Source organism: Apodemus sylvaticus, chromosome 12 (genome assembly GCF_947179515.1).
Source record: "Apodemus sylvaticus chromosome 12, mApoSyl1.1, whole genome shotgun sequence".
NCBI lineage: Eukaryota > Metazoa > Chordata > Mammalia > Rodentia > Muridae > Apodemus > Apodemus sylvaticus.
This window is the reverse complement of record NC_067483.1, coordinates 70,661,127-70,688,931: the sequence shown is the minus strand read 5'-3', so window position 1 is coordinate 70,688,931 and position 27,805 is coordinate 70,661,127. Positions and strand designations below refer to the sequence as shown.

Below are 27,805 nucleotides of genomic sequence, written 5' to 3'. Positions count from 1 at the left end.
GTACATACCCCATTCAGATATTTTACTTAACTCATTTGTTGAAGTTACTTGCTGACATAATCTCCCGCCCCTCCCCTCCTGCTAAACCGAAAACTCCTCCTTGGAAGGAATTCATCTTTCATAATTGCTAACCAATTGTTTATTAAATGCACATTCTAATAGTCAGAAAGAAAACACAAGATAGGAAATGTGAATTGTGATTTTTTTTTAATTGCCGCTTAATCTGAATGCTACCAGTTGCAAACTTAAGTAAAGCTGTGGAGCGAACTCAGTTTGATCTGTGGACATCTGCTTTTTTCCCTCTCTCTTCAAAGCAGGCCCCCTCCTTGCATTTCTCAAGCATTAACATTTCAGGCTTTGGAGATTATAGAGTTTCCTTCCCAAAACTTCTAAGGAGCAGATGAATTTTTAAGAACCACCTAAGAAGTAGATTTATCAGACTTTTCTGTATGGAGTAGGTACTGTGTAATGGAGATTTGAGGAAGGAGCAGATCTGCACTTCTGCTAAATAAAAGTAAATTTTTTTAAACAAAAGGACTAACTATAGGACTACCCAGTCTAATTTCATAAGTGTGGGGTAACTGGTCCTAAGGCCTACGATCAAGGCTGTTATCTGTGATATATCTCACACTTTCATTTGTTTTCTTGTGCTTTCTGATGTTTATTATCTAATCCCTCTGTGAACATGAACACCCAGATGAAGGCAGTAGAATATGTCTCTCCCATTCATGGTGCTGGAAGAGAATTTCCAACAATTGGAGATTTCAGAATACCAATGCTGTAGCATATGATCTAGGATGCTGAGTGGGATGGGTAGGTCATAGGTCTGTGCAATTATCTTGTCCCCATAATCAGATCTGTGTTCCCATGACTCCAAGAAAGGTTTTTAATGAGAATTTGGAGAGGAATAGAAATATGAACCAGAAGTTCATTTTCTCAAAGGCAACAAAAATCCTAAGATGCACAAACATTTCCTAGAAGAACATGTCTTATGAATGTCACAGAATTACACCCTGATTAGATGAAGGCGAATGCTCATTTGTCTATTTCAGTTTCTGCGTTCAAATGGCACCCAATAGACTCAGGGTAAACTATCTATTAAAAGAAGTCCTTCATTCCCTCTCTCTCTCTCCTTCTCTTCTTTTGCCTCTTCTGGTGTTTTGAGACCGGGTTTCACTGTGTAGCCTCGAATGTTCTCCTGTCTGCAATCCTCTTCTATTCAACCCTGAGTGCTGGCCTCAGAGGCATGCTACCACACCCGACTTCTTTCATTTCTTATTAGTCCTCAGGAACAACATTTTATAGCCTCTGAGTTCTTTCAAGATCATTGAGTCCTTGAACGTCAAGCAGAGAAAAGCATTTCAGAACCTGAGTTCTGTAGCCAGACTGTCCGATGTCAGCTGCAAATCCTCAATGGATTTTAGGATGCTTGCTTAAACCAAAAACCATTGTCCTAAAAATGTTTAAGGTTTGTTTCCTTCATTTGCCAATTAATGTGCTTGGGCCCAAGAAGGCTGCATTTCCTGAAATAAATGACTGGACTTACTGGCTCAGTTTTTCAACTAGAATGAAATCTGCTACAGTGTGATAAATTGTTTGAATCAAATACCAACTCAAGGGGGAAAAATGTAATTAATGTGGTGGCCTAGAGGTTGGGAACAAGAAAAGAAAAATATTTATTGTTGTTGATAGCTGTATGGTGATTTTCCTGCATGTATGTCTGTAAGCACAGAGGCCAGAAGAGGGCATCATATGCCCTGGGACTGGAGTTATAGGAAGTTGTGAACCTGCATGTGTATGCTAGGAATTGAACCTGGGTCAATTGGAAGAGGAGCCAGTACTCTTAACCACTGAACCATCTCTCTAGATGCCACCACACCTCCCAGATAAATTTTGATTAAAAGGTAGAAATAATAAACCTACTCATTGGATAATTTTTTCCAAAATATTACTAGGTGTTATTGTTCCCTGCGATTAATTAGATAAATATGACTTTGCTAAGTCATGTTAAAAAAAATTAAAATAGTCCTTTTTGGGTGAAATTGTATTAAGTGCTCCTTTACTATCCAAAAACATTTAGAACATAAATGAAATAGCATATGTGAGATGTTTTATGATCTTTGGAAGAAAAGACCTATAGAAACCTGACCTGTCAAATGTTCAGAAGCTGAGAACACAATTCCGTTACGCTTTGCTGATGGGGCTCTGCTCTAACCATGTAATAATAGAGTGGGGGATGTAGATCCCAGATTATTTTTCTGAGACTGAAAAATCTTGAGGCTGTGGTTAGCTTTTGGCAGACGACCATAGAAAACACACTCAAAATAGCCATTGAATCCATAGGTGTAGCTGGGTGCCTAAAAAGTAACTGATTTATTGGCTAGAGGTCACTGCAGTGATGGTCTGGGGCCATTTGCAAACCTGCCTTCTGAGTTGTATCATTTTCTTCAAGGAACCTTGAGAAGCAGGATAGCCTTCAGAAAGTCAGTGACATACATGTTACTTATGCTCTCCACCCTAACATGTGATGGTCTTAGAGAAACTCACCATCTTGATAGTCATAATCGTAACAAACTAAATGATAACCAGGTTCTCCTCAGTAGGTCTGCACGTGTGGTATATTCCATAAACAAAAAGTTTCCTAATGTTAAGCATTAGACTTTCAGATCAAATTTGGAGAATAAATTGTTTTTCTGTCTTTTCTTGGACGAGGCATCAGTTTGGAATCTAACAGGCTTCTCTTCTGTTGTGACTGGATGCTTTATGCTATTATTTTTCCAGTTCTGACCAAAAACCCTCTTTTTCTAGAGGGACCCATAAAACTTGCATAGTGGCTTAGCTCAGAACTTTGAAATATACACCACAAATGGCTCCAAAGGTGCGTATATCATTTGGGTTCTAGTGGGACTGGGGTGGTCTCAATGTCAATGTATAAACACTCAAATTTTAATGGAAGAAGGTTTTTTTTTTTTTTTTTTTTTTTTTTGGTGATTTGTCTTCAATGTCTCCATTAACTTCCTTTTTTTCCATGCTTGAATTGTACAGTGATTTAAGAACCTATTGATGTGGTGCTTGGTCATGCCAACCAATGCAATGTGCCAGTTGGCTTCACTTGGAACCCGGCATGCTCTGCCTTGCTTTATTTTAATTTCAAACGTCTGAAATATCTATTTAAATGTTCCTTTGTTTTGAAGCTAAGTCCAGCTGGCAGTGACATATGAGCCATTATCTGGGAACTCCCACTAGCAACTGATATGTCAAAGTGAGTTACCAGATATAGTTAGTATCCGACCAGGTAATGATGATAGGTCTCAGCAGCTTAGTGGGTTATGCAGACAGCCCAAATAAGTAAATCTTTCACAGTGCAGGAGTCTGGGTTTTTCCACCATAGACAATTGGATATGCCTTGAGTTCTTATATTTATAGCACTGTTGTTATTAATTCAGCTGTGGATTTTCTGAACGTGTGTGTGTGTGTGTGTGTGTGTGTGTGAGCATGCCCTGCTGAGTCCATTTACTGCTGATGCTCTTATGTTTACTATTTATGCTTGAATCACCCATGCAAGGAAACCGTTATTTTTCCAATACCCACATTGAAGACTTCACAGCCATCTGAAATTCAAGCTTCAAGGGGGATCTTCTAACACACCCCTGAACTCTACAAGTGCTTGCACTCATCCTTGTGAACCAACTCATACACATAACATAATTTAAAAAAAAAATAATTCCTTAGTTGGGTGGAAGTGGTGCATTCCTTTAAGCCCAGCATTTGGGAGGCAGAAGCAGGTGAATCTCTGAGTTCAGTTTGACCCCGGCCTAACAGAGGGAGTTTTAGGATAGACAGAACCACATTGAGAGACCCTGTCTCAAAATAAAAAAAATTTCATAAACTTAAAAAATTTCTTCTTTAAAGGAAATGGGAAGGCCATAAAGTTGTCATGAGATACTAAAGCAGGAAAAAACTCAAGGACCTGGAAAGAAAAGTGGGTGACATGGGAGGCCCCCAAGGGACACTGAAACAGTGACAGCCTCTTCCAATTATCATTTTCTTCTCAATCAATAAAGCCTTTTTAAATGGTCATCCTCTACCCTGGCTTCTTGGGACAGCATGACTTCTTTCCACTGGCTTGCAGATGCTAGGGTGTGGATGCGTGGTCATGATGTGAGTCACAGTGACACACAGGTCTCTCACAGTCTCCACCCCAGGCAGACAGGAGCATCTACTAACAAGGACTTCCTTAGGATGCTTAAAACCAGGGCACATGACTCAGTGGAATAAGATTATCCCACATGGAGTTTAGAGGGAGTTTTGCCCACATTTAACTTTCTTTTTCTCTTATGCCCTTCCAGTACGTCAAGACTTCCTTGCTAGTTAAGACACTTACAAATCCCTGGGAAAGAGTTCATCATCTAGTTAAAGTTAGGAGTGGTTGGTCATGTTCCTGTATGTTAGAGAGGCAATTATCCAAGCTTTCGCCAGAGCTTTCTTTGCCAAGGAAAGGGAATAGCATACACAGTGGCTGGAGATGACTGACTTAAAAATCGAAAGTATGCATGTCTTTTAGAACACAGAAGAGTTGTACTGAGCCTTCTTTCAAGATTTCCTTTGACTTCTTCACAAGACCAAATTGGCCAAAAATTCTGTAGTCCCCCCATTATCAGAGTCTAACATTTATTAAAGGCTACTAAGACTGTAGTATTACACTTATTTCATCTGCCCTCAAGAATTCCATTTCTGATGGAAAGTCACTGAGAGAGAAGGTACATCAAAGATATGAAGACATTTATAAGGTTCACTACAGTGTACCTTAGTCATTTGAACATTTGTGTGTCAAGATTTTTTTTTATATAGAAACTGATGCCTGAAAGACTTGCCAAGTTTGCTTAGTAGTAAGTGTGAACTGGGTAAGTCATGAAGAGCATTTTCACTAACCAGTTTAATGTATACCTTTAGTTATTCTAAGAAAAGTTTCTAAACTGTGCTGGGTACTATTGCTGAATGCTACAACATCACACTTAACAAGTCAAAGTCCTTGCCTTCCAGACATGACAGTCTGCTACACCAGTCATGAACATAAGACTTTACGAATTGCCATAAGGGGTCATAAGGCTAAAATTCTGGGAGTGCGGTAGACAATAAAGAGAGGTCTACTGCTTGGTAGAGGAGGCTCGTGCAAAGAGCTAGCAGGAAGCTGAAACTTCCAAGAGGAGAAGGAACCACTGATGTAAAGTATATGGATAAGGGTAAGACCAAGAATGTTTTGTTAGGCCACAAGAGATACAATTGAAGTATGAAAACAAAGATGGTTATCATTGGTGCTACTATAGAGTGGAGAGAATGGAGAGAAAGTTGTGCTGAAATGGAGGAAGGATGCTGAGCTTCCAACCCGAGAGAAGGAAGCCCGTGAAGGTGTGTCTTCTACCCTAGCACTCACGTGATACCTCAGTCCCCCTCCCTTGCCTACTGCTGGCTCTGGTGGCCATTAAGTTTAATGGATATATTTTCTCTGCTATTGACATTCTTTCCATTTTGCTTCTCAACTCAACATAAAATCCTCTGAGAACAGACTGTTCATCATACCTCTCTGCATCCAGAGACCCTGTTTTCCCTGGTTGGCAACAGGAAATTGGTGGATATTTGGGCTGGGGGTAAAAGGATATGAAGGCTATGATGGGCTGGTTTTGAGCATAGTTAGTGTCAGTAATTTTAGAATTGGTCTCCAGTGCTTGATAGAAACGGGGTTTGTAGCAAGGTGAATACATCCAGGTATTTATCAATCTCCCAGTATTTCCCCAGGTATGCCAATTACAGTGCAGCCCTCATTCTATTTATAATCCAGGCAATGATTTTCTTTTAAAAAGAAAGAAAAAGAGCACATTGCCATCAAACAGAGCACAGTTTAGTTGTCATCTAAAACAAACAATTATTGAAACCTTTCTATCTGGCTACATACTGAAAATATAAAAACAGCCCCAGGATCCCACAGATGTTGGTGTCACTGAAGGTTGAAATTACAGACTCAGTCAGCAACTCCTTGAATCAGAATCCCATCCTTCTGTTTTCCAACTTGTACTCAACTTTCAGAATTTCTAATAATAATTACTAAGACTCAATATATCTTAAAGCAAAATGCAACAGTGAGCATATATCTAGTCCTTGTAACTGGAATCCTCTTAAAGCATCTGAGTGAATTCTTTGCAATTCCCCTACAGCCAATGCATATTCCCACCTCACCCTCACCTCCAATCTAGTTCATGTGCTATAGCTATAACATTCATTGAGGCAGACATGTTTGAAGGTCAGTCTCGGAGAAGTAATGAGGTTCAGATGAAGTCACGAGGGTGGAGCCCTCACAATAAATAATAGGTAATCCTTGAGGTAATAGGTAATCCTTGTTACCTCAAGAAAACATGGCTACTCCGGCCCCCAACACACTGATATTTTTAAGGAACTGAAAAGGCCCACACTCAGGCACTGAAGCTCTCTAGTTTCCAGGCTGTGAGAGATAAATTTCTGCTATTTAACTCCCAGCCTACAGGACTTTGTCATAACAACCCGAACAGACTGAGATAGCAACAGATTTTATGTATGAAAGTATTAAAACCGAGAGATATTGTGGAGCCGTGTCTACTTCCCAACCCCACGAGAAAAGTTCTAAGCTTGAGTCACCACGTATATACTTTCACTTTTCTTGTTCTTTGGGGGAGAATTTTAATTTCCTTTACTTAAACACTACTCTTCAATTTCAGATTATTTATGTTGGACACATCTCCATCCTCCTGTCTTCCAATCCCTTTGGTATCCAAGACCACAGTAACCATCCAGAGGGACTTAATCTCCCCTCCAGGTTTCCTTGTTTACAGGCAGATTACTGAAAGAGAACCCTTTGCTCCATGGTTATTGTGATGGACAGCTAACTCTGTTCCATGTGGCTTCTCTCCTAGAAGCATCTTGTCCTTTTACTCTAGAATAACAACATGCAGAACAGTGTAAGTCATGGTCTAAGACTTTAACTACCTTATAATTATTACTATTTTTTTTAATCCAAAGAGAGGCGCCCTCTCTGTTTCTTTCTTCCTGCCCTTCCAAAGGCTGAGCTCATTCATAAAGTATGAACATTTCCCTCAGTGGGCTCTGCTCCTCCAGCCTTTTTCCCCCACCCAGCTCTTAAAGTAACATTTTAAAATGTAACAAAAATAAAGGAATCATCTTTAAAAATGACCTGGGGCAGGTTGATCCACAAGATATTGCCAGTTCCTACTGGTAATGTCATGATTGATGTTAAGCCTTCCTTAAAGTTGGAAACCCTCTTTACAAAGGAAGAATGTCAGAGGAAGAAGAGGGAGCACAGGCCTTACCCAGAGCTGTCTGTGAAGGCAGCCATCACCTCGGGGACCCATACACCTAGAATACTGAAAAGTTTGGAAAGCTTTTAAAATCTGATTCAAAATTACTCTTTCCTAGAATTTTGTCTTCCTTTGTCATTTCTTTCCTTGTTTGTTTTCTTTCTTTTCTCCTAAAAACATCATCATCAACAACAACAAAAAAACTTTTGGAATTTCCCCAAATGCTCAGACATTAAAAAAAATAATAATAAAATTAAATACAAAAGGAGGAGGGAAAAAAGTCACTGCATAAATACTGAGTAATGTGACTTTTAGTTTAGACATGTGGCAACCAAATTAGTTAACACAAAGCAAATGAGCTGAGAATAATTGAATTTTCACAGTCCGAGTTTAGCCTTTGGCCTTTCTCTTTTTCCAGTGTTTTCCAAAATACTAATTTCTGGTGAGTTTGTTTACAAAAGTTATGAATTCCTTACCTAGTTGAGTGTGGGCATGTGCTTGATATTTGAATATTTCTTTTCAGAAGTGAATTTTAGAGAGAAAATTTGGCTCGGTAGAAAGCCAGGAATTAACTAACAGCAGAAGAGTATCCACCAGTGGGGTGATTGGGACAGACCGTGGACTTCCTTACGCTCTGTTGGGTCTAGTTCCGACTGACTTTTAAAGCTTTTTATGAGCCCTTTTTTGCATCCAGCCTCATCTACACTCTCACCAAATTCAATCAAGCTGTACTTAGCACATTGGAAGTGTCTTCTGACTTCCCCTGCAGTTATTTTGTGATAGGATGGCTCATTACCAATGGGGAGTAGAGGGCAATGAGGAAGAACAGCACAGTGGCTTTCACTAGTCCATTCCCAAGGAGAAATCACATCAGCAATGGTAGCAGCACAGCCATGTGCAAATGCCTTCTCAGTGCCCCACTGGCTACCCAGGGTGCATTCCTGAACTGCCTCAGGCAACCTTGAGACCTAAGTCCTTTTCTCTGTTCTGTTCTTTCTTTGAAAACGTAGTTGTCTTGGTCTCTAAGCTGCTAAGTTTTCTCCTCTGTTCCACTATATTCCCCTCCATTACAGTCAGGTGGATCTGATCAAGGGTTCTTATTCCCTACTTGGTTATTCTTTCTTTTCTTTTAATATTTCCCATAGAGAAACTGAAGGTAGCGTACATATCTAAAGCCAGATCTTTGTGTCTTTATCAAAGAGAAGGGACTCTATCCAATAACTCCAGACTTATACATGATTATGATTATAATTTGGTGGAGCCGAAGTTGAAACCTAGAGCTTTATACACAGTTCCAGAAGAATGTTGGAGTTCTGATAGGGGCTGCATAGGAAGGTTTGTTTGTACTGGATTCCCTGAGGACTTCTCATAAGAAATGCCTTAAGACACATCTTGAAAGTCAAGGCACAGAAAAGTGATATGGATTATATTAACATTTTTACTACTATGGACATATACTTGTCTTTCAGACCCGAAAGTAAAATATAGAGAAATGAGAGATTTAAAGCAATATTAACCATGTTAAAGGTACTTCACAGTTTTTAGTGCTTTCTGTTACAAAGAAAGATTAGCTGTGATGGGAAAGCTAAACTTTGAGACTGTACGCTGAATCAGAGCCTCACTTTTAAAGAGCTGTTAAAAATAAATTTCTTAAAAGATTTAGTGTGTGTGTGTGTATGTGTGTGTGTGTGCATGCGCACGTGCGTGCATGTGCGTGCTTGTGATTGCAGGTGCCTGTGGACATGTGGAGGCCAGAGGAAGGCATCAGATTCCATGGAGCTCATGTTATGGATGATTATGAGTCACCCATGTGGGTCATGGGAACTCTGGTCTAGTGCAAGAAGAATCTGCACTGGTAGCCATGGAGCCTTCTCTCCAACCCACCCCATTCCCTTTTCATGTCTTTAGAACATTCTTTTTTTCTCTAAAGAACAATCCCATTTTATACATTTTAATATTATTTTTGTAAGATTGAGATTAATAACTAATAAGAATAAGCCAACTACATGCCAACTTGATGGTAAAGGCAAGCACAAGTGGCTAACTTCACTCCACCGCATGCGCCTGGCAGCTCTAAGGTCATCACCTACCTATAATGATGGAATAGCTGCATATTTGTCCGAGTGGATGAGATTCAGTGATGGAAGACCCTGAGGGTACCATGATGCTTAACCTGGCTTTGCTCGTCTCGTCGCCACACATAGCTAAGCTCCGTTACATCGCAACAGTATCTCCAGGTAAGTGGTACCCGAGCCACTTATCAGGGTACACATTAAAGGATGCTGTCCCTATTTCAGTTAAAGCTGAGTGTACTCAAAGAAATGCTAATGAACATTTGTGTTCCTGCCTTCCATAGGCCTGGCAAATCTAAGTAAAACAGTTCTTAGTGGCTTTTGCAATTATACTCGCTTTCAATTTTCTAAAGGTTACAGGGCCCGAACCACACAAATCCCATTAAAGTAAGTAGCTGTTGTGCAATATAAATTGCTTTGAAAACATTCTTCAATGCCCATAAAGTGATCAGCGGTCTGCACTTCAGATCCGCTTGCCTGCCATGATTTCAACCCAGAGACAGACGACAAGCTTTGATGTGGTGGTTGGTTTCTGCTACCGAAGTTGGCATTTTATCTTCTTGCATCAGATTTCTTCCCAAATTGATGTGACTCAGGCATAGGGAACACATTCTTTTCTGCGATTTTCTTCCTAAAATATATTTTTACTATACCTTTAAATTACACTGGGCTGACCTTGGACCTCAGAGGTTCCTCTGACTGGATGCAGCCCAGCAGGTCAGGGACTGCATGGGGAGGGGAGCAAGGTCTTAGTAAGTAGGGGTTACCACAGCTGCCTGGTCTTGGTGCTTTCTGCTTTCTTTACCTCTAGTGAAATGTCAGTAGCCTCATACAGAACACAGAGTGAACTTGATGCTCAGCCAGGGTGAGTGTTAGTGGTTTCATTCCAACCCATGTACGTATATACAATTTATCTTGCATTTCTGGTTCCTATTCTGATACCACCAACACTCTGACCCACTGAAAACACTACTCTTTTTAGCATATCTGACTCATATATGCTTCTGATTATTTAAATTGCTCATTCATTTCAAAGATGTCTTTCACATAAGAGATGAAACCAAAGGATTGAGCTCTCCATTAATAAAGAAACAAGACCCGGAGTCTTTTCCTGTTCCTGGGTCTGAGAAGACTTGCTACTACAAAAGGCTTATTTTTCATTTTGTATTTAAAATTACCCAAAAATAAAGATAGCCCTGACCTAACTAGTTGCTTTTCACTATTAAAAAGAATCATCAGAATTCAGGACTCAGTGAGCCCTTTGGCAGGGGGAGCTCTAACTTTTGGTCCTGCTTCTATATGACAATATAAGTCAATTCTTCCAACATTTATCCCCAGTTCATCTATGCTGCCTCTCTCTCTCTCCTCTCTCTCTCTCTCTCTCTCTCTCTCTCTCTCTCTCTCTCTCTCTCTCTCTCTCGTAGCAATGATTAAATGCACAAAGTCAAGAAAATGCCCACCCACAAAGAATTGGGTTAAAATTTTAATTAATTAATGAATTAATTAATTAATCATTTTACATCCCAATATCAGCCTCCCCAGACCCCTTTCGCCAGACTGGAGGACTAGAGGCATCGTCGCTCACTGAAGACAGACAAGGTAGCCCAGTTAGGGGGACAGGATCCACAGGCAGACAACAAATTCAGGGACATCTCTAGCTCTAGTTATTGGAGGCACTCACATGAAGACCAAGCTGCATTTCTGCTGTTACATACATTCAGAAGGTCTAGGCTGGACTGTAATTTTTACATAGTATTTGATAAAATAGTGTGTGTGTGTGTGTGTGTGTGTGTGTGTGTGTGTGTGTATATATATATATATATATAGAGAGAGAGAGAGAGAGAGAGAGAGAGAGAGATTTTGAAAGGGATAGGTCAATATGGACTGAAACTGTTGGCCAAGTCTTAACACAGGAAGTTAAACATGAGACATGCTTCCTAGGACACATTGATTTTAATGTGTTATTTAAAAGGAAAGAGAAGCATGCCCATGCGTTCCCGGAAAAAGATGGAAGGCGGAGGTGTTCTGCAGTGTATAAATAGCCACAGGTATTGAGGGAAGCAACTGAGAAAGCAAGCCCAGGACATGCGACCTGAACAGCTACTGAAGATGCACATCTGGACAGGCTGGCAGGAATAGTCCATGACACATTGATTCTTCTTCACAGACCTGCCTTATAATGTTTTTATAACAGCTAGCATGAGAGACCCTTTCCCGCGAGTCATTTCCACGGTTAGGTTCGCTTTCTTTGCTGATGTCTTTGTGTTTTTCTCTTGTACAGCGTGTAGTGTAGCTAAGAAGGGAGTCGAATTGAGTGTCCTGGTCCCCAGTTCTGTCTAGAAACCTCAAAATACCATTTCTACTTTGGGCAAAGCACTTTGTTCTGCTCAGCTCTTACCTCATACTACAAAATGAGGGAGTAGCTTAGAGAATTTCTTGCACTGTATTTGGTGCCAGAATCTTAGGATTCCAAGTGAGGCTGCACCTGCCCATTAGGCTAGTTTGGTCATTTCCTCCAGAAAGTGGCAATAACTATATACTTGCAATGCATTCAAATACCTAACCTGTAATACCCATAACTACTTTCGGTTTGCATAGGATTCCGTTTTGTAAAAATGTAGTCACCACTCCTTGTTATTCCAAAGTTTAGTAAATCCCACTCCCTTCAGGATGCCTAAAAATGGGGGTCCATCCCATCAGCCAGTTGGATATTAGTGCCTTTGACCCACATAATTTGAAATTAATCTTCACTGAAGCTGGCCTAGCAGAAAGTTGACTCTCCTGCTATGGTAAACCCTCACTGCATTTTCACAGAGCCCCGAATCTGATAGATGTATTTATCACACGTTTGTCAAGTGCCCTGAATTTGTAAACTTCAGCAGCATATATTTATCCTTCCTGCTATGGAAGACAGTGTACCTGGTCCTGTTCTTCAGTGGCAGGGAAAACTCTCAGTCTGTGAGTAGTGAGCAAAGACAGAGGAGCCAACGGGCTGCTGCTCCAGCTGCCTCGCTGCCTCCTCATTGTCTCTCTCCATTTGACTTGGGCTTTGAAGGACATTTGCCAGAGCCAGACTCCTGAGACCCTTGTGATTTGCTGTCTTTTCTCACCTTCAACATGATCTGAACTGATGTTTTCATTTGTTTAAAAAAGACCAAGAACATTCACTGGGAAACTCTTGCTGGGATCACTTCAGATCATCGTTGGCTATTTATTCCTTGTCACAACTGTAATCCTTCATTTCCCTAACTCCCACATCAGGGGAGTGGGTGGTTTTGTAGTGGACAGTCAGTGGAATTTCAATCACCAGTGGGAGATCTCAAAGAACTACTGGGATGATGGGACAGGTTGTAGTACTAACAATAAAAGTGTTCTTGATCAGAGCTTGGCAGTACAAGAAGAAACAGGATCACAAGACGGCAAAGGATATGGAACTTGTGGTTATGCAGGCAAATGAATTCTGAGTGAGGAAAAATCGAGTATTTACTTAACCTGGTGTTTTCTTTATTTTTTTAAAAAAATAGTAACTTGTGGTATGATTGGTCTCAAATTTAGAAAAGTATTGAAGCCAAGGACTTTTTGCAGATTCACGCTTTATGGAAACATGGCACTCATAATAAGGTGTTGTCTCAAAGTCCCTGAAAACCAAGGGATGCCAGAAGAGCTGGGCATAGGGAACTGTGCTCAAGAGATCTAGTATGAAGAAGAAAAACAGAACAATTGAACAGGGAGGAGACTGTATATCCTAAATGATGTTTGGTCCTACATGTTTGAATTACAGTGTTGATGTTATGATCAGCTAATTTTTCTAATAGGTAAACAATGTCAGTCATGTTAGCTAGGATGTTCTAGGCCTGGAGAGAGCTTGAAAATCATGATTCAAATGGTTCTACCATCAAAATGAGGCTGACCTGTGTGTGTCAGCAGAGCACGACAGAAGCTCCACCAGGGTGCAATCATGAAGAGAGAGGATTAATGGAGCTCCTATATCCATCAATCAGGCAATGATAGTCAACTCCTGCATCCATCAATCAGGAATGATGGTCAACTCCTGCATCTATCAATCAGGCAATGATAGTCAACTCCTGCATCCATCAATCAGGAATGATAGTCAACTCCTGCATCCATCAATCAGGAATGATAGTCAACTCCTGCATCTATCAATCAGGGAATGATAGTCAACTCCTGCATCTATCAATCAGGGAATGATAGTCAGCAACTTCTTTCTTTGAGAAATTGGATAAGATCTTACACATTTTTTTTCCCTACAAAAACACTTTTCTGAGGATGAGAGAAGTTTCATGTTTCCGGGGTGGGGGTGGGGGGGCGAATCAGCCAGTTTTATTGTATCTGGGTCTTTAATTACCAAGGACAATATACAGTGTCTGTTCTAATTTCTGGAGGAGCCTAAGAGGGAAGGAGTCTTGGAGTGTAAAGATAGCAGTCTCAGTCATCGGGCATTAGAGATCTGCTCGGCAGGGGTCCCCAGTCTAACCTGCACTTTGAACCCAAACATAAATGTAGAACAGCTCTAATTTGTTACTTGGTGGTAACAGTGATATTACAACTGATGTGGCTGTGGATAAGACAACTTGATTCTTGCTAGAAGCTTTGTTGAGAATGCTGTGTGCTTTTACTCATAGGAAACTGATTAGCTGTGCTAGAAACAAAGAGCTAAGGGCTCCTTTTTGTTGAAAATGGAGCAAATATACAATTTCCCCTTTATCCTCATCTTCACTCCTTGTGATTTACTTGGGACTGAGCCTCTCTAGACAGCATGCTATAATGGGCTTTGGGAGTTCAGGCCTCTGGGATAATTGCTTGATGGTGGTATTAGCACTTCTGGTCAGCCACTTGGTTTCCAGTCAATTGTTCTTTTACTGGGGTTGGGAGGGGTTTCAGGACGGCCCATGTTACTCTCTGATGGGGGGCATTTTTCTCTCTGAATGATTGGCACACCAAGATGGCTTTGGGATAATTCAGATCTAACTCATGAAGGACCTCTGCAGATAAAAATTCAGAGATGTGATTTTTTTCCGCCAAAGGTCTCTCAGTCCTCAGGACCCTACATCTCAATGTGGGGTACAACTGTTTCAGGGAACAGCTCCTCATTTTTGTGTTTTCTTAGTTATGGTTGCTTGGGTTCCTGATACTGTTCCTGGGCCTAACCTTGATCTAAGCTGAAGCCTGTTTGGGCAATGGCAAGGCATGGAGTTTTTATTGGATGTTGCTCTGAATCAGTCACTGCATTTAAGGAGAATGAGTTTTGGAATGGAAACATCTCTGATTTGTTTTCTGTATAATGTGCATTTGAGATCCTGTGTCCATGCTATGGAGAGGCACTGATATGTTTTGTGATGAAACTGTAAATGAACATCATAGAGTGTAAGGGAGTGAGGTAAAACTAAGACCTACTTTTCTTTTCCTGTCTCTGGTGAAAGGCAGAGACGATGGCCGGGAGTGAGATTTTCTTCCTTTAGTCCTATGAGCTGCAGTTCTTCAGGCACCCAGCTCAGGTCTAATCTTATAGAGGGGCAATAATGAGGCCTCACAACTGAGGAGGATTCTTGGCCCTTGCTGGCATTTGTATAAGAAAAATAGCATTTGACTGCAGTACTTTGCTAAGGAAGTGAGCATAGACGCCATCTCTCATTATAGATGGCAGTAAATACAGGCCACCTGGGACCTCTAGAGTGACCTTTCTTCCTTATCGCCAATTTCATCCCAGATGATCAGCTGAACTCTGAGGAGAAGAAGAAGAGAAAGCAACGGAGAAACAGGACAACCTTCAACAGCAGTCAGCTGCAGGCCTTGGAGCGTGTCTTCGAGCGGACCCATTACCCGGATGCTTTTGTACGAGAAGATCTCGCACGTCGGGTGAACCTCACTGAGGCCAGAGTGCAGGTAACTCATGCTTTGAGTGGCAGGCACTCAAAGTAAAGTATAACAACTGGCTTCATATCTTTACTGTGCTTCTTTGGGCAGAATGTCATCTTAAAAGTCTAAACCGAATGCCTTTAGGAAGGATGGAATACGCTGTAGGGAAGGGAAAGCTATCTCCTTTCCCTGTTGTGAACTTTCTATATAGTGTACTGTGTACTATGCACCGCTAGCTCTCAATCTAAATCCTAGAGTGGCATAGATATGAACTCTCCCTCACCTGAGCTTTCCTTGTCAGCTTTGGAGAATATATAAACCTTCCAGTACTTTGCTCTCTGTACTCATGATTACGAATGGTGATAAAGGCTGGAGACGGATATTGAGACGGTAAGAGCACACTTACATTAGATAACATCTTACAGTCTCCAACGTCTTTAGGAAATAAAACAGGGAGAGGGAGCGAGAGTCATGGTGGTTCCTTCAGTCAGAAGACTATAAAAAGATTCTCCACCTGGGACACAGAGGCAGCTCCTCTAAGTTCTCTCCAAGAGACAAGAAAAAAGGAAAAGAAAAGATGCAAGGAAAGCCATCTAGGCGCTTCTGTGGCTCTGGGGAAATAGAGACAGACTGTTGAGGATACATCTTTGCATTGGCAGTCAGGACTCAGACGGTGCTAGAGAGCAACATAGCGCAGCTCCACAGGGTCAGCATTGGTCCTATTTTCCCCCTCTCACTATCCTCACAAGACTGATGTTAACCTCAAGACACACCACCCCGTGCTGCTCTTCACACACTGCTATGAGCTCCCTCCACCTTCCCAATCCTCTGCCTCTCCTATTTTCCAACCTCAGCCTGCAGTGAAATGACATCTGTAAACAAGTAGCCCACATAGGAGAGAGAAAGAGAGAGAGAGAGAGAGAGAGAGAGAGAGAGAGAGAGAAGAGAGAGAGACAGAAAGAGAGAAAGAAAGAAAGACAGACAGAAAGAAAGAAAGAAAGAAAGAAAGAAAGAAAGAAAGAAAGAAAGAGAAAGAAAAAACAACACATAAAAAGCATGCTCTTAGTTTGAGTGTTTTCTTTTTTTCTATTTATTTTGGTCTTTTGTTTTTAACTTTTTGAGAGAGAGAGAGAGAAGAGAGAGAGAGAGAGAGAGAGAGAGAGAGAGAGAGAGAGAGAGAGAGAGAGAGAGAGAACATAAACTTAAATAGGTAAAAAGGTAGGAAGGATCAGGGAGGAGTTGGAGGAAAGGAAATAATATGGTCAACTATACCGTAGGTAAACAATTAAATCGAATGAACTAGAATCCCCTAGTATTCCACAGCGTCACTTTGTTGTAGTGCCCTGAATTTTGAAAAGGAAACAGATTGTGTGAAGGTGAAAACTGTTTTTAAAATGCAGAAGGGTAGCCATTTGAATTGGGAGATAAATCTTGTTCAATTTCAGTGGTTGAACATCATGCATATACATACATAATGCATACATACACACATACATACACACAAGGTGGGAGACACAGGACAATGCCATCCATGTGTCACCTATGCCTGTCCTATGTCTTGTTTTCTCTTCCTTTCCCACTACACTACAAACCAATCAATCAATGCCTCTATTGCTGGGAGCATTTCCTGGGTGAGTGGCACAGAATTGTTCCACTGTAATTTTGTTATTTCTCCTTAAACTCCTAGCCTTTTTCGGACCAAACCAATCACTGAACTCTGGGACTCCACATTCAGGGCATTTGTCATACCCTGGCATGTACTGCATCAAGTTATCTTTGGGCCAAGTCCCCTTGCTTTGTGCTAAAGTCCTGTGTGGAGATACGTTTTATTCATCTTTGCAAAATACATTATCCCCCCTTTCCTTAAATGCTTATTGAGCTACTGTGGACATTTTTTGACATGATTTGATTTGTTGGAGATAAATAAAGCACTGGCCTTCTTATTAACTGTGCCATTACCTAGAACAGAGAGAATCTGTGCAGGCTATTGAATGATGATGACATCACAAGATGATCCCCACAGCAAAGGAATCTGAAAGTATTACTAATAGAGGAAGTATCACTCTACTTAGGGAAAAGGATAGCGTTATGTCCTGATTACCTGTACACTGTGAACCAACTCAAAACTGTTTGTAATCAGGTCGGTCATCTAATCGACCATGAGACAAAGTAACAGACAAATTAAATAACAGTTTGATGATAAATCCTTAGTGTAATATAGTTGGCATTTTTATCCAATTCTTTTAGACCTTAATGTCACATACGTTGCACTATAACACTTCACAGAGGAAGTGGTCTTACAATAAAATCTTGGGTTTGAAACTGGGAAGAGAGAAGGAATACTATAGGTAGAGTGGGTGCCTGCTGTGACTGTATGTGGACACTCCTACTGTTTTGTACCTCTGATAATGATGAGCCTAAGGCACACTAAAAAGTAGTGTGGCTTAATGATAGAGAGCTAATTCTTGAACAGTGTTTTTGTTTTGTGTGTTAAGAAATTTTCGGTTTAGTTTTCATTAGGAAGGCAGTAGAGGGTATCAAGCAAGGCATAGATTATATTTACACTTACAGCGGTAACTCTAATGACCCTGTGTTGTTCATATTACAAATGTAAGAGCTGAGGACTGGGCAGATAGGGAGGAGGTGTCTAAAACAACCTTGGCTGATTTCTGTCCAGGTCCTGCATGCTGCACAATTCTATGGGGGGGGGGCAATCACACAGAATTTTAGGTAATTGTCCTCTAGAACAATTTATTCCCACATACCATCAAATTTTGTAAAACTTGACCAAAAACATTTGGCTTACATATTTAGATGTATGTGCACATCTGACTTTAGCAAACTTTGTACTGCCTGAGAGCATTCAGTAAGTCCCTATCATCTCGTTCTTCACACAATTAGTACAAGGCCTGCACTCGAGCGAGCACTCCATAGAGCGTTGTTGAATGAGTACAATGAATGTAGAAAATCATATTGCAGTCTGGAAGGATTGTATGGTCATGGATTAGACACCCTTAAATAAAAATCAATACAGTTATTGTTTGCATAAACTTCAGGATTGCATCCCACTGGATACCTTTCCTCAACTTTCAAGTAGAAACGATAAAACCCAACACGCAGAATTACCACACGAACTAGAAATAGTCCTAATGTAGGTTACTAGTTCTGGGATCAATTTAAATGATCTAAGAGTTTATGATTAGCTGTCGAAGATCATGTCAGGCTATGTGCCTCCCTTGAGATGTACAAATAAATTCCCTCCAATTGAATTCTCAGGGCTAGTGCCTGGTTTGTTTGTCTGTTTATTTGTTTGTCTATTTTTTCTGATGGGACTTCCTGTATAGACTGTAAATAGGTTTCTCTGTCTGGTTCAATATGGTAGAAGTTCTGGTACCTTACAGCCAGGAGCCACTGTACAGAGACACCCTTGAAGGGAGAGGGACACCCCTGAACATCTACCCTCCGTAGTCTTGTCTACAGAGTTCCTATTTGGCTGGGCTCCCACTCTTTAGTGGTTCTTATTCTTTTGTTGCATCTCCACTCCTCCTATGGTTTTTCCTGTATCTTTTCTATGAATAATTTTCTTCTTAATCCTTGCCAGACAGTGTGGGGGAGATAGAGGGTTTTCTTTAAATAATAAACACAATGAAAGCAGATGAAAAATTTGAAGAATCTTTAAAATGCCCTTAGAAAAACTGTTGCATCCACTGCCAACATCTAAGAAAATTCTAATTTTATTGAATATAATTACAACAGGGTTTATAATCAACATTTTATTGTCTCGTGGAATGTGCACAGATTCCTATCTCTGGATTCTTAATTACTACAAGTATTTCATGGTCCTTTTGTGCCGAGCCTTGTACATGTTACAAGTATCACACAGATTCAGAGGTTTAATTCCAAAACTCATTGCCCATGGGGAAAGGATAACACTATAAGATTTCTATTATTTTAGGAAGAGGTCTAGACCCATCCTGTATCTTTCTTGGGGTGGCATTATATAGTAAAGTCAACCAAATTTTCATCAGTGTAACCTATTTTTCCTTGTCTTTCCTCTCCCTCTTGACGTCTTTCTCCCATCCGAACAATATTCCAGGTGTGGTTTCAGAACCGAAGAGCCAAGTTCCGCAGGAATGAGCGAGCCATGCTGGCCAATAAAAACGCTTCTCTCCTCAAGTCTTACTCAGGAGACGTGACGGCTGTGGAGCAGCCCATCGTACCTCGTCCTGCTCCCAGACCCACCGATTATCTCTCCTGGGGGACAGCCTCTCCGTACAGGTGAATGACTGGCCCACTCTCTCTTCTCCACTTCCACACGCTTCTCAGCCACCCACCACTCTCAAGGCTGCTTTTGCAGCTGCCTGGCATTCCTTACTGGGTTAACCTCTTCAGAGACATTCAACTTGCCGGCATCCCCACATTTTCCCAGGAGATTGCTAGTTGCCCCAGGAGCGGGGTTTGGGGCAGAAGAGAGAGGGGCAGCCATCAGCAATCTCCTGCCGGACTCAGGAATTCTTGCCAAGGTTGCAAAACTGGGAAAGAATATAAAGGAACAGAGCCTTTGTAAACTGTGCCCGATGGCCTTCTTGGAACCATTTTGGAACAAAAGTATCCCATTTAAGACACATTTGCTGTGTAATGGCCAAGTAGGGAATCAACGTGTAATACTCCAAGTGTAGGAATAAAGGCACTCTTCACAATAAATCTAATTTTGAATGCGAAGGAAAGGAGGAGGGTGGGAGGGAGGAGGGGTGAGACAGGGATGAGGGAGGGGATGAGGGAGAGAACGGAGTGAGACAGGAGGGAAGGAGGAAAATTTAGCAGAGAAGCTCATTTTAACCATTTTCATGATCCTAGTACTTTGTTAGGGGTAAGGCTTCCGTTAGATCCCCAGTACTTCCTACCTTTTACTTCTCTCTCTCTCTCTCTCTCTCTCTCTCATATGCTTTAAATAGAAAAGAAGAATATGCTAAACTTTTATATTAAGAAGGAATGGTTTTAAACAGTAAAAAAATAGAGGACTATTTCAACCCCTATTTAGAGACTTTCTCCCTCCTTTCAGTGTGCTTTTCCAAAAGCACAGGTTGATGTAACCACATCTAGGATTCCTGGACTGAACCTGTGATCAGGCTAGTACGCCTTTCTTTAAACCTTGGAGAAACCCAAGTCAAGGCTATATATCCTGCCTGGAAGAACTATGCGCATGTTCATTTTTCTACTGAATGACATTTGTTTATCTTTTTAAAGTTGATTCTTGACTTAAGGAGGGATTTAAAAGTGGTTACAGGGAATTGGGCCCAGATAAAGATGTGAAATGACACACTTGTGAAACAGGAGAGCTTTGCCACAGTTGATAGGTACCATTAAATCCTAAAACCTCATCTAAATGCTCTCTCAGGTCCAAGTAAGTGCTTCAGAGAAATGTCATAGATGCATTTGGAAGTTTTATATACATCCCATGTGAACCTAGCCTGAAGCAGTGCTGATCTCAGTGATAGTAGGTATCTGTGTCTTGAAGAATGAGAGGGACCTGTGTGTTATGGGTCTCCATCCTCCCTACCCTTTAGCCATGACTGTGTTACCTACTTAACATTTAGTTGCTTCTCCTGTAGAACTTACTGAAAACACATGTTGGAGACTGTTTGTGGAATAGCATGTTCAATACTATTTTAAATAAGAGGAAGGGCTGTTTTCCATACAACTATTGGTAGTCCACAGATTCAGTGAGCAGCTTGGAATATGGGTATAGTTTAGAGTCTGGTGCATTAAGATCTCTGGTTTGAATTTGCTTCTAACCAGGAAGTATTGTTCCTTTTTTGCTCATGTCTTCCTTGGGATTTTTACCCCCAGCAATTAGCAATCCAGATGGCTGCCATGTGGTCCCTACCCATGGAGCTGAACACAGCATACTACACAAATGGAGATGAGATCCTTCCTTGAACTAGCATCAAGTTAGGCAATCTGAACCAAAGAGACATGCCCCAGTGTGGGCATCTAGCAGAAACTAGTAACATGGGGATTTAGTATGCCTTTTGGGGAAATATTCTATTTTAATTGAAAAAGTACAGAAATTCTATTTTGAAGATCCACTCATAATCTCACATCTTGACGTAACTATTTCATTATGATTAGAGTTCATTATTTTATATAGGGATAGTCTTAGTGTATATATTATTTTGTATTATGCTCTTTTATCATTTAAGACTATGTAACTTAGTACTTTTTACTCACTTTGTGGTATGCATTCATTTCTCTTACACACAATGCTTGTTTAAAATAGCCAATTGAAGCAATATAGAAACTAATTGTTCATATTTTGTATGAAGAATAAATTAATCTTCAAAATAAGTAAAAAAAAAGCAAAAATTTAAGACAATTTAATCAATGATATGTTTCTTTGACCTGTTGTTAATTGAAGTGCTTATAATCTCCTTAATTTCTGAAAGTGTCAAAGGCTATTCTGTTACTTGAGAATGTTTCTTCTATGTTTAGAATCAAATATGTTGTGATTTTACATTTTGAAGCTTGCTAGGAAACATAACTGTTGTTGAGGAAATATTAAAAAGAAAAAGCAAGAAATGATGAAAAACAAAGATGACAAATCTTGTTGTTCCTGTCAGTATCATTATGTCAAGCTAGTACCTCATACAAGATATTCATTAAAAGACCTTTCTCTTGGTCAACCTTTAGAGCACTCCTGTGTGATAGCTCTATCCTTTCCCTGAGTCAAAACAAAAAGAGACCAGACACTTCCTCAGGTTTAAGTCTCCAGCAAGCAGAATTAGAACAGTACTTCTGGGCCTGGTTTCTAACCAACACATTGTGCTGCATGACCAGTCTATCCTATTCAAATTTAACATTGCATTGTATTAGAAAGCCCAAAATGTATAAGATTGAAAAACTATCTAAATTCTCCTTATTGGTTCAAGCATTCTTTGTTGATCAGCAAAGTCTATCTAGAGCTGAGGTCTCCATCCTGGGGTGTGGCATCTTACGGCAATGGCCTTTGTGGTTAGTTCATGAAACCCAGGGTCAGAGAGTAGACCCTTGCTGGAGAGAATAGTTTTCTGACTTCCATAGCTTGTCTCAGGACAGGAAACCAATATATAAAAGCAATTATTTGCCTATGGTCAGAATCATAGGCTGGAAAGTAATCCCTGTCCCCTTTATTTTTGCTGGATGTCATTGCTATAGTTATATCATCTGGACTGGGAAGGTTTTGGAATGATAATAATGATTACATTAGGACAAAGGGTATAAACCAAGATTGTCTCAGGCAAACCAGAACATTTGTTTCACTCTAATTATAGCTCACCATGATGACATCACTCCTTCTCTTGAGCACATTAGGTGATGATATCAGTCAAGGTACTAGAGGAAACAATGCATTTCTTAATATGAAAACCACTTTCCTGGCAGAGTTTATTTATCTGTAGCTAATTGAAGCAACCATATCTTTGGGACATAAACCAACTTCTTAGGTTGAGAGTCTTCTTATTTAAGTGTTTTATGAGAATGGAAATGCACACCAACCCTAAAATGATCAAGACTCACTAACCTTACCTTGTTATTGCCTCATGGGTATTAATAATCAACCAAATTCTATACTATTCTTTGAGATGTAGTTACCAAGAGACCTTTCCCTAGGCGTCATCATTCCTACCAGAGGTGGATAGTGAATGGCTTGGCTCTGTAGTACTGGTCAGGAGTGCCATTTGTAGAGGGGGGCTGGACTTAAATACTGGCAAGGAAAAGAGGCAAATTCCTCTTATACAGAGTCCCTCCCCTCTGTTGGTCTTGGTCATGGTGCTGCTGACATCTGCTCAACGCATTTGGCTCATTTCTCCCTTTCACACTTTCAAAAATAGATCTTCGTCCCTCCCAAGATGTTGTTTACACGAGGGGCTTCATAACGGATTCTAACGGAAGACACTGAAAAGGTAACTTGTCAGTTGGGGAGGAGGGTGGCTTCCGGGGGTAGGGCTTAAGGGGGAATTAGGGTTTTGGTTTTGTTTTTTTTTTTTAAAAAACTGAGGCATGGCATCCTAGAAATGTAAGCAGTGGAGGTCTCCATATGGCAAAGTAGAAGTCAGAAATGAAAGAAAGCCTGCCCGACTAAGGGAGTGTCAGAGGGTAACACAGCCTCCCTCAGACAGTTATGTGCAGGGATCACTGGGCTGAGCCTATGAAGGCTCTGATACATTAAGGCTAGAGCAGGGCTGGGATTCTGCACCTCTGTGTTATTCCACTGAAGTCATTCTCATGGGGATCACATTTACAAACTGTGACTGGGGTGACTTTAGATATCAGAGTATGAGCCAGAGGTCTGACTATGTTATTATACTGATTCTGTTTTTCCCCCCCTCTGGCCAATACCATAGTTGATTTACCTTGTAACTCAATATTTTAAAATAGAGCTAGATATGCCTTCCTTATTGTATGTCTCACAAGGGCGTTTGGAACACAGGGATAAACAATATGGCACGTATAGTCAGTACTGAGAAGGGAAAACACAAATGAGCAGGTGGCTGTAGAAAGATATTTCTAGAAAGAAAAATTAAACATTATAGAGGGATCACAAAAACGAGCGACGGAAACCAAAGCCTTGCCAATGAGAAGAGGTCCCTTGTGTCCACTTAGAGAAAGCCAAGTGTATATTTTAAAACTCAGCTTCTGCATTTCAATTAGAAGCAAGAAACCATGGTTTAAGTCGCACAGGCACACCTCCAAAGGCTTCATGCGATCTCTCTTTAGAAGTAAGTTTTCCTGGGAAGACTGAAAATTTTCTTAGATGAAACACACATGCCTCCATTGTTCTTGCATTGACAAGACAACAAACCAAAGAGATGGCCTCCAACCTCTGTATTTCAGGATCCAGAAAACTGCAACGCAGAGCCTGTGAGAAACAAATCCAGAGGGGGTGGAAACCTGGAATCTAAGGACCATGCACATACCTCTCAGGCTGCCACAATCATCTTTACGATGAGGCTTTAAGCTGCTTGGCGTAATTTATTTTAAAAGGCTGAAAGAAAAATAGCATTAAAGATAAAATTAAAGATCAAGTCAGGCACTATGGTTTTTTCAATTGTTTTGTGATTTACAGGACTGACCCTATGGGTGATTAGAAAGCAAACCCCGTTGAGAATATTTGCTATACTTCCTTGGTATTGGTGATTGTTTTCCCTCAGTTTTCCTTAAAACCACCTTTCAGAGAAAGTTAAATTGGTCATAAATGACTTGTCTCCAGAGGAAACAATCATCTAACCTTGCTAGTAGGGTTAGCACTCTGCTGGGTTGCATCTGCTTGGAATCTCCAAATAAGGAAGAGGGGAAAACTTCATGCTTCCAGAAATGTGTCAGCTCTGTGAAGTCCCACTGCAGGCTTGATGAGTCAGCAGACGGCAGACAAGCATTTCGTTCTCATCCCTAATGTCTCCATGTGCTTTATTTGGCAACGCAGCTTCTTGGTTACAAAGACCTTTGTTAAAAATTCAGTAGAAATGGTACATTAGCCAACCTTTTAAACCTTGGTCCCAGGACTCAGCTCAGATGAGCTCCCTGCATACAGGAATAAGAGATTCTTACTCAGTGGGAAACTAAGCACATGATGTCTGTCTGTTCACCAGGCTTTTGGTGGTTGTCCTGTGTTTAGTTAATACACTTCACTAAGTCTCTCTCTCTCTCTCTCTCTCTCTCTCTCTCTCTCTCTCTCTCTCTCTCTCTCTCTCTCTCTCTCTCTCTGTCTCTCTCTCTCTCACTCTCTCTCCCCCTCAATTCTATGTAGTTTCTTCTCACTTTCAACTCTAAAATGTTTCATTCTGTATAGCAACAAGTGGCAATTTTACATAGGCTGAATTGGCCCATGAATTGGTTAAAATCAATTAATTGCCTTTGTAAATGTTCCTCTGGTGGGAAGAGATTTTAGGGCTCTTTTGTTTCCTAAAGCAGAAGTTTCCATGGTGTAGAAAACAGGTGGTCGCGAACTGTCTCACAGAATGGCAGGAGTCCAAGGCTCTCTCGCATCTGTTGTCACTTAAGCAAGCAATTCTTCCATCTTCCAATGCTATGTTTAAAACATGACTAAGCAACTCTTTAGACACCCAGTTAGTTAGTTACCCAGTAACATACCAGTCGTTAATTCTCTCTTTTCTGACTGATAATGAGTCTTGTTTGTCATGGGTATGTCAATAAGCTGCTGGCGGCTTGCCCACGTTGCACAAATAGCTTGAGCTGTAAAAGTAGACCCATGCCAAACACCTGGAAGGAAGTATATAAAATGTCACTGAACTTCTGAATTGTGAGACCATCTTAAATGTTTAAGAGATAGAGAATAGAGGTGGTGTCTGTTCCTTATAACCTACATATTCAACTACCGAATGCATTAGCACAATCACTGATTCAGTTCATGACTTTCTTAAGCATTTGTCAAGTGACAGGGGTATCACTTACCAAACCTCCCATGGAAATGTAAACTTCATTCATTAATGTAAACTGCTCTCTTAATGTCTGGCTTCATAACATGAGGAACTCCATATAGCTTTGCCACAGAATCACTGCTAGAACATTGCGGTCCTCTCAGGAGAGCCACAGAATGTGGATAGACACTGTTCTCTGCCATGCATAGGCAGGCTGCCACTTGAATGCCTTGGTAAATATCCAATCTCCTCTGCAAGTACTGCGCTAATTCACATTCATTTGGCTTTGAGTGAGAAAATTGATCAATCCTTCTGACTTTCTGTCAACTTACTTGGACAGAAACACAGTATTTCTAAGAGATGTGTTACCGTAGTAACTACCTCAGCTGCAGCATCAGACAAAGTAGATAGGAGACTATGAAGTGATTGTAGCCAAAATGATATATTATAGACAGAATTGCTATCGATACTGTAGTAGACAATTTGGAAAAACAGTAACAACTTCAGAAAATTAAGATATGCTCCCCAAAGTTCAAATCCTTCCTTCCAGTGAGGAAATGGAATACTTGCAGTTATCAAAGAAAAGGTGGGTTTCTATTAAGTAAAAACTTGCTCCCTAGAATCTCAAAGAATGAGAAATAACTCTCTTAGAAACTGGGGCTGAATAAACACAAAATCACTCCATAACAGTCTGTAGTTTTCCACTGGTCATTTTTTACTTCTCTCATGAAATTTTAGCCTTGTACATTCAAAAGTCACCTTACTTTCTTCCCAGTATTTAACAAATAATACAGACATTTCCACACCATTTGTTTAAAATGCTAATAGTTGTGGACCATAGTTAGAATTTTATATTCTCACAGAAACTTGGTTTAGAAAGGTGAATTTTATTTTATGATAACATGATTTAGGTACATTGTCTAAATCTGGTTCTCTCTTTTTCTTAGCTACTACATTTTTGAATGTTTGGTATATCCTGAAAGAATATGAGCTATAAATTTGAGTTGCATTGATTTTCTGTACGATATTAGATAGAAGCGTGTGATTCATCTAGAAAGTAAATGCTATCTATCTGACTTTTGTCCTGTCTTAGTGGACTGTTCTTCTCATTCACTCATAATCCAAGCCTGCCTTAACCAAGAACTCTTTTGCCTCATGGATGGGCAGTGATAAAGATAATGTTTGTTTTATTAAGCTTTAATCTATTAATGCATATTTTATTGTGAAAAGATGGTTTATCGATCCAAGAATATGCAATGATGATGTTCTTGCATACCACATCCTTCTGGCTTTGTTTCTTCCCCTAAGATAACTCATTTTATCTCAAGAATAAATGAATTATTTTTTGAAATCACTACAGCAGGGTTATAGACATCAGAGACACTGAGTGCACGTCAGATGAATCATCTTATATCTGGCTATGACTGCTCATTAGTAAATGGTTTACTGAAAACCAACTGTGTGCAGGATGCAGTGTCAGTTCTACCTGAAGACACAGTGGGGAAGAAAGCAGATGTGGGGACCCAAGCAGCTGGTAGGGGACAGTGATAGCTGCTGAACAAGTCATAAATTAGAAGTGAAAGAAGTGAGTAAAGCAAAAATGGAAGACGCTACAGGAGAACCTTGTCTGGGGGGAAGGAAGGTTAAGATCAGCTACCCAGAAATGATCAACAGGAATAACAGCTAGAACAAATAAGATATGAGTGTATAAATCTTTGCAACCTTGAGTCTTTTTCCTTCTGCTGCTGTAATGTAGACTTTATCCTCACAATCACTTATACACATGTAATAATGGTTTTCAAGGATTTGTTTTGTAGAAGGACTAAGAGATCTGATACTCAGTATATTTCTTTAGAGCTTTTTTTTTTCCCTTGGTAAATGCTAGACTCTGAGCCGAAATAAGCTACAGTGAGTCTTACCTCTATCCTTGAATCTGTGCTGTCCCAGATAAATATTAAGGATCTAGTCCCTCTAGCTTTAGGTTTCCTTCTTTCTGATCTTGTCATCTGATCCCAGAACCACAAACTTCAGTGTCGCTGACAAAATCCCATTGGAATGCAGGCAGAAGAAACGCATATGTCATTCCATTTATAAG

The 27,805-nt window shown here is 40.4% G+C and overlaps 1 protein-coding gene across 2 annotated transcripts in view; it reads left to right on the top strand.

The window, feature by feature from the left end:
* The window catches only part of Prrx1 (paired related homeobox 1), a 65,224-nt gene that overhangs the window by 34,720 nt on the left and 2,699 nt on the right, over positions 1–27,805 (top strand). The window contains exons 2-4 of one of the 2 annotated variants that reach the window (XM_052200355.1): positions 15,147–15,322; positions 19,392–19,573; positions 23,164–23,235. In XM_052200355.1, coding sequence (XP_052056315.1) covers positions 15,147–15,322; positions 19,392–19,573; positions 23,164–23,218 — 413 coding nt within the window. In that variant the 3' untranslated portion in view covers positions 23,219–23,235. The remainder of the gene's footprint in view (positions 1–15,146; positions 15,323–19,391; positions 19,574–23,163; positions 23,236–27,805) is intronic. The other variant, XM_052200354.1, reaches the window with a different exon arrangement.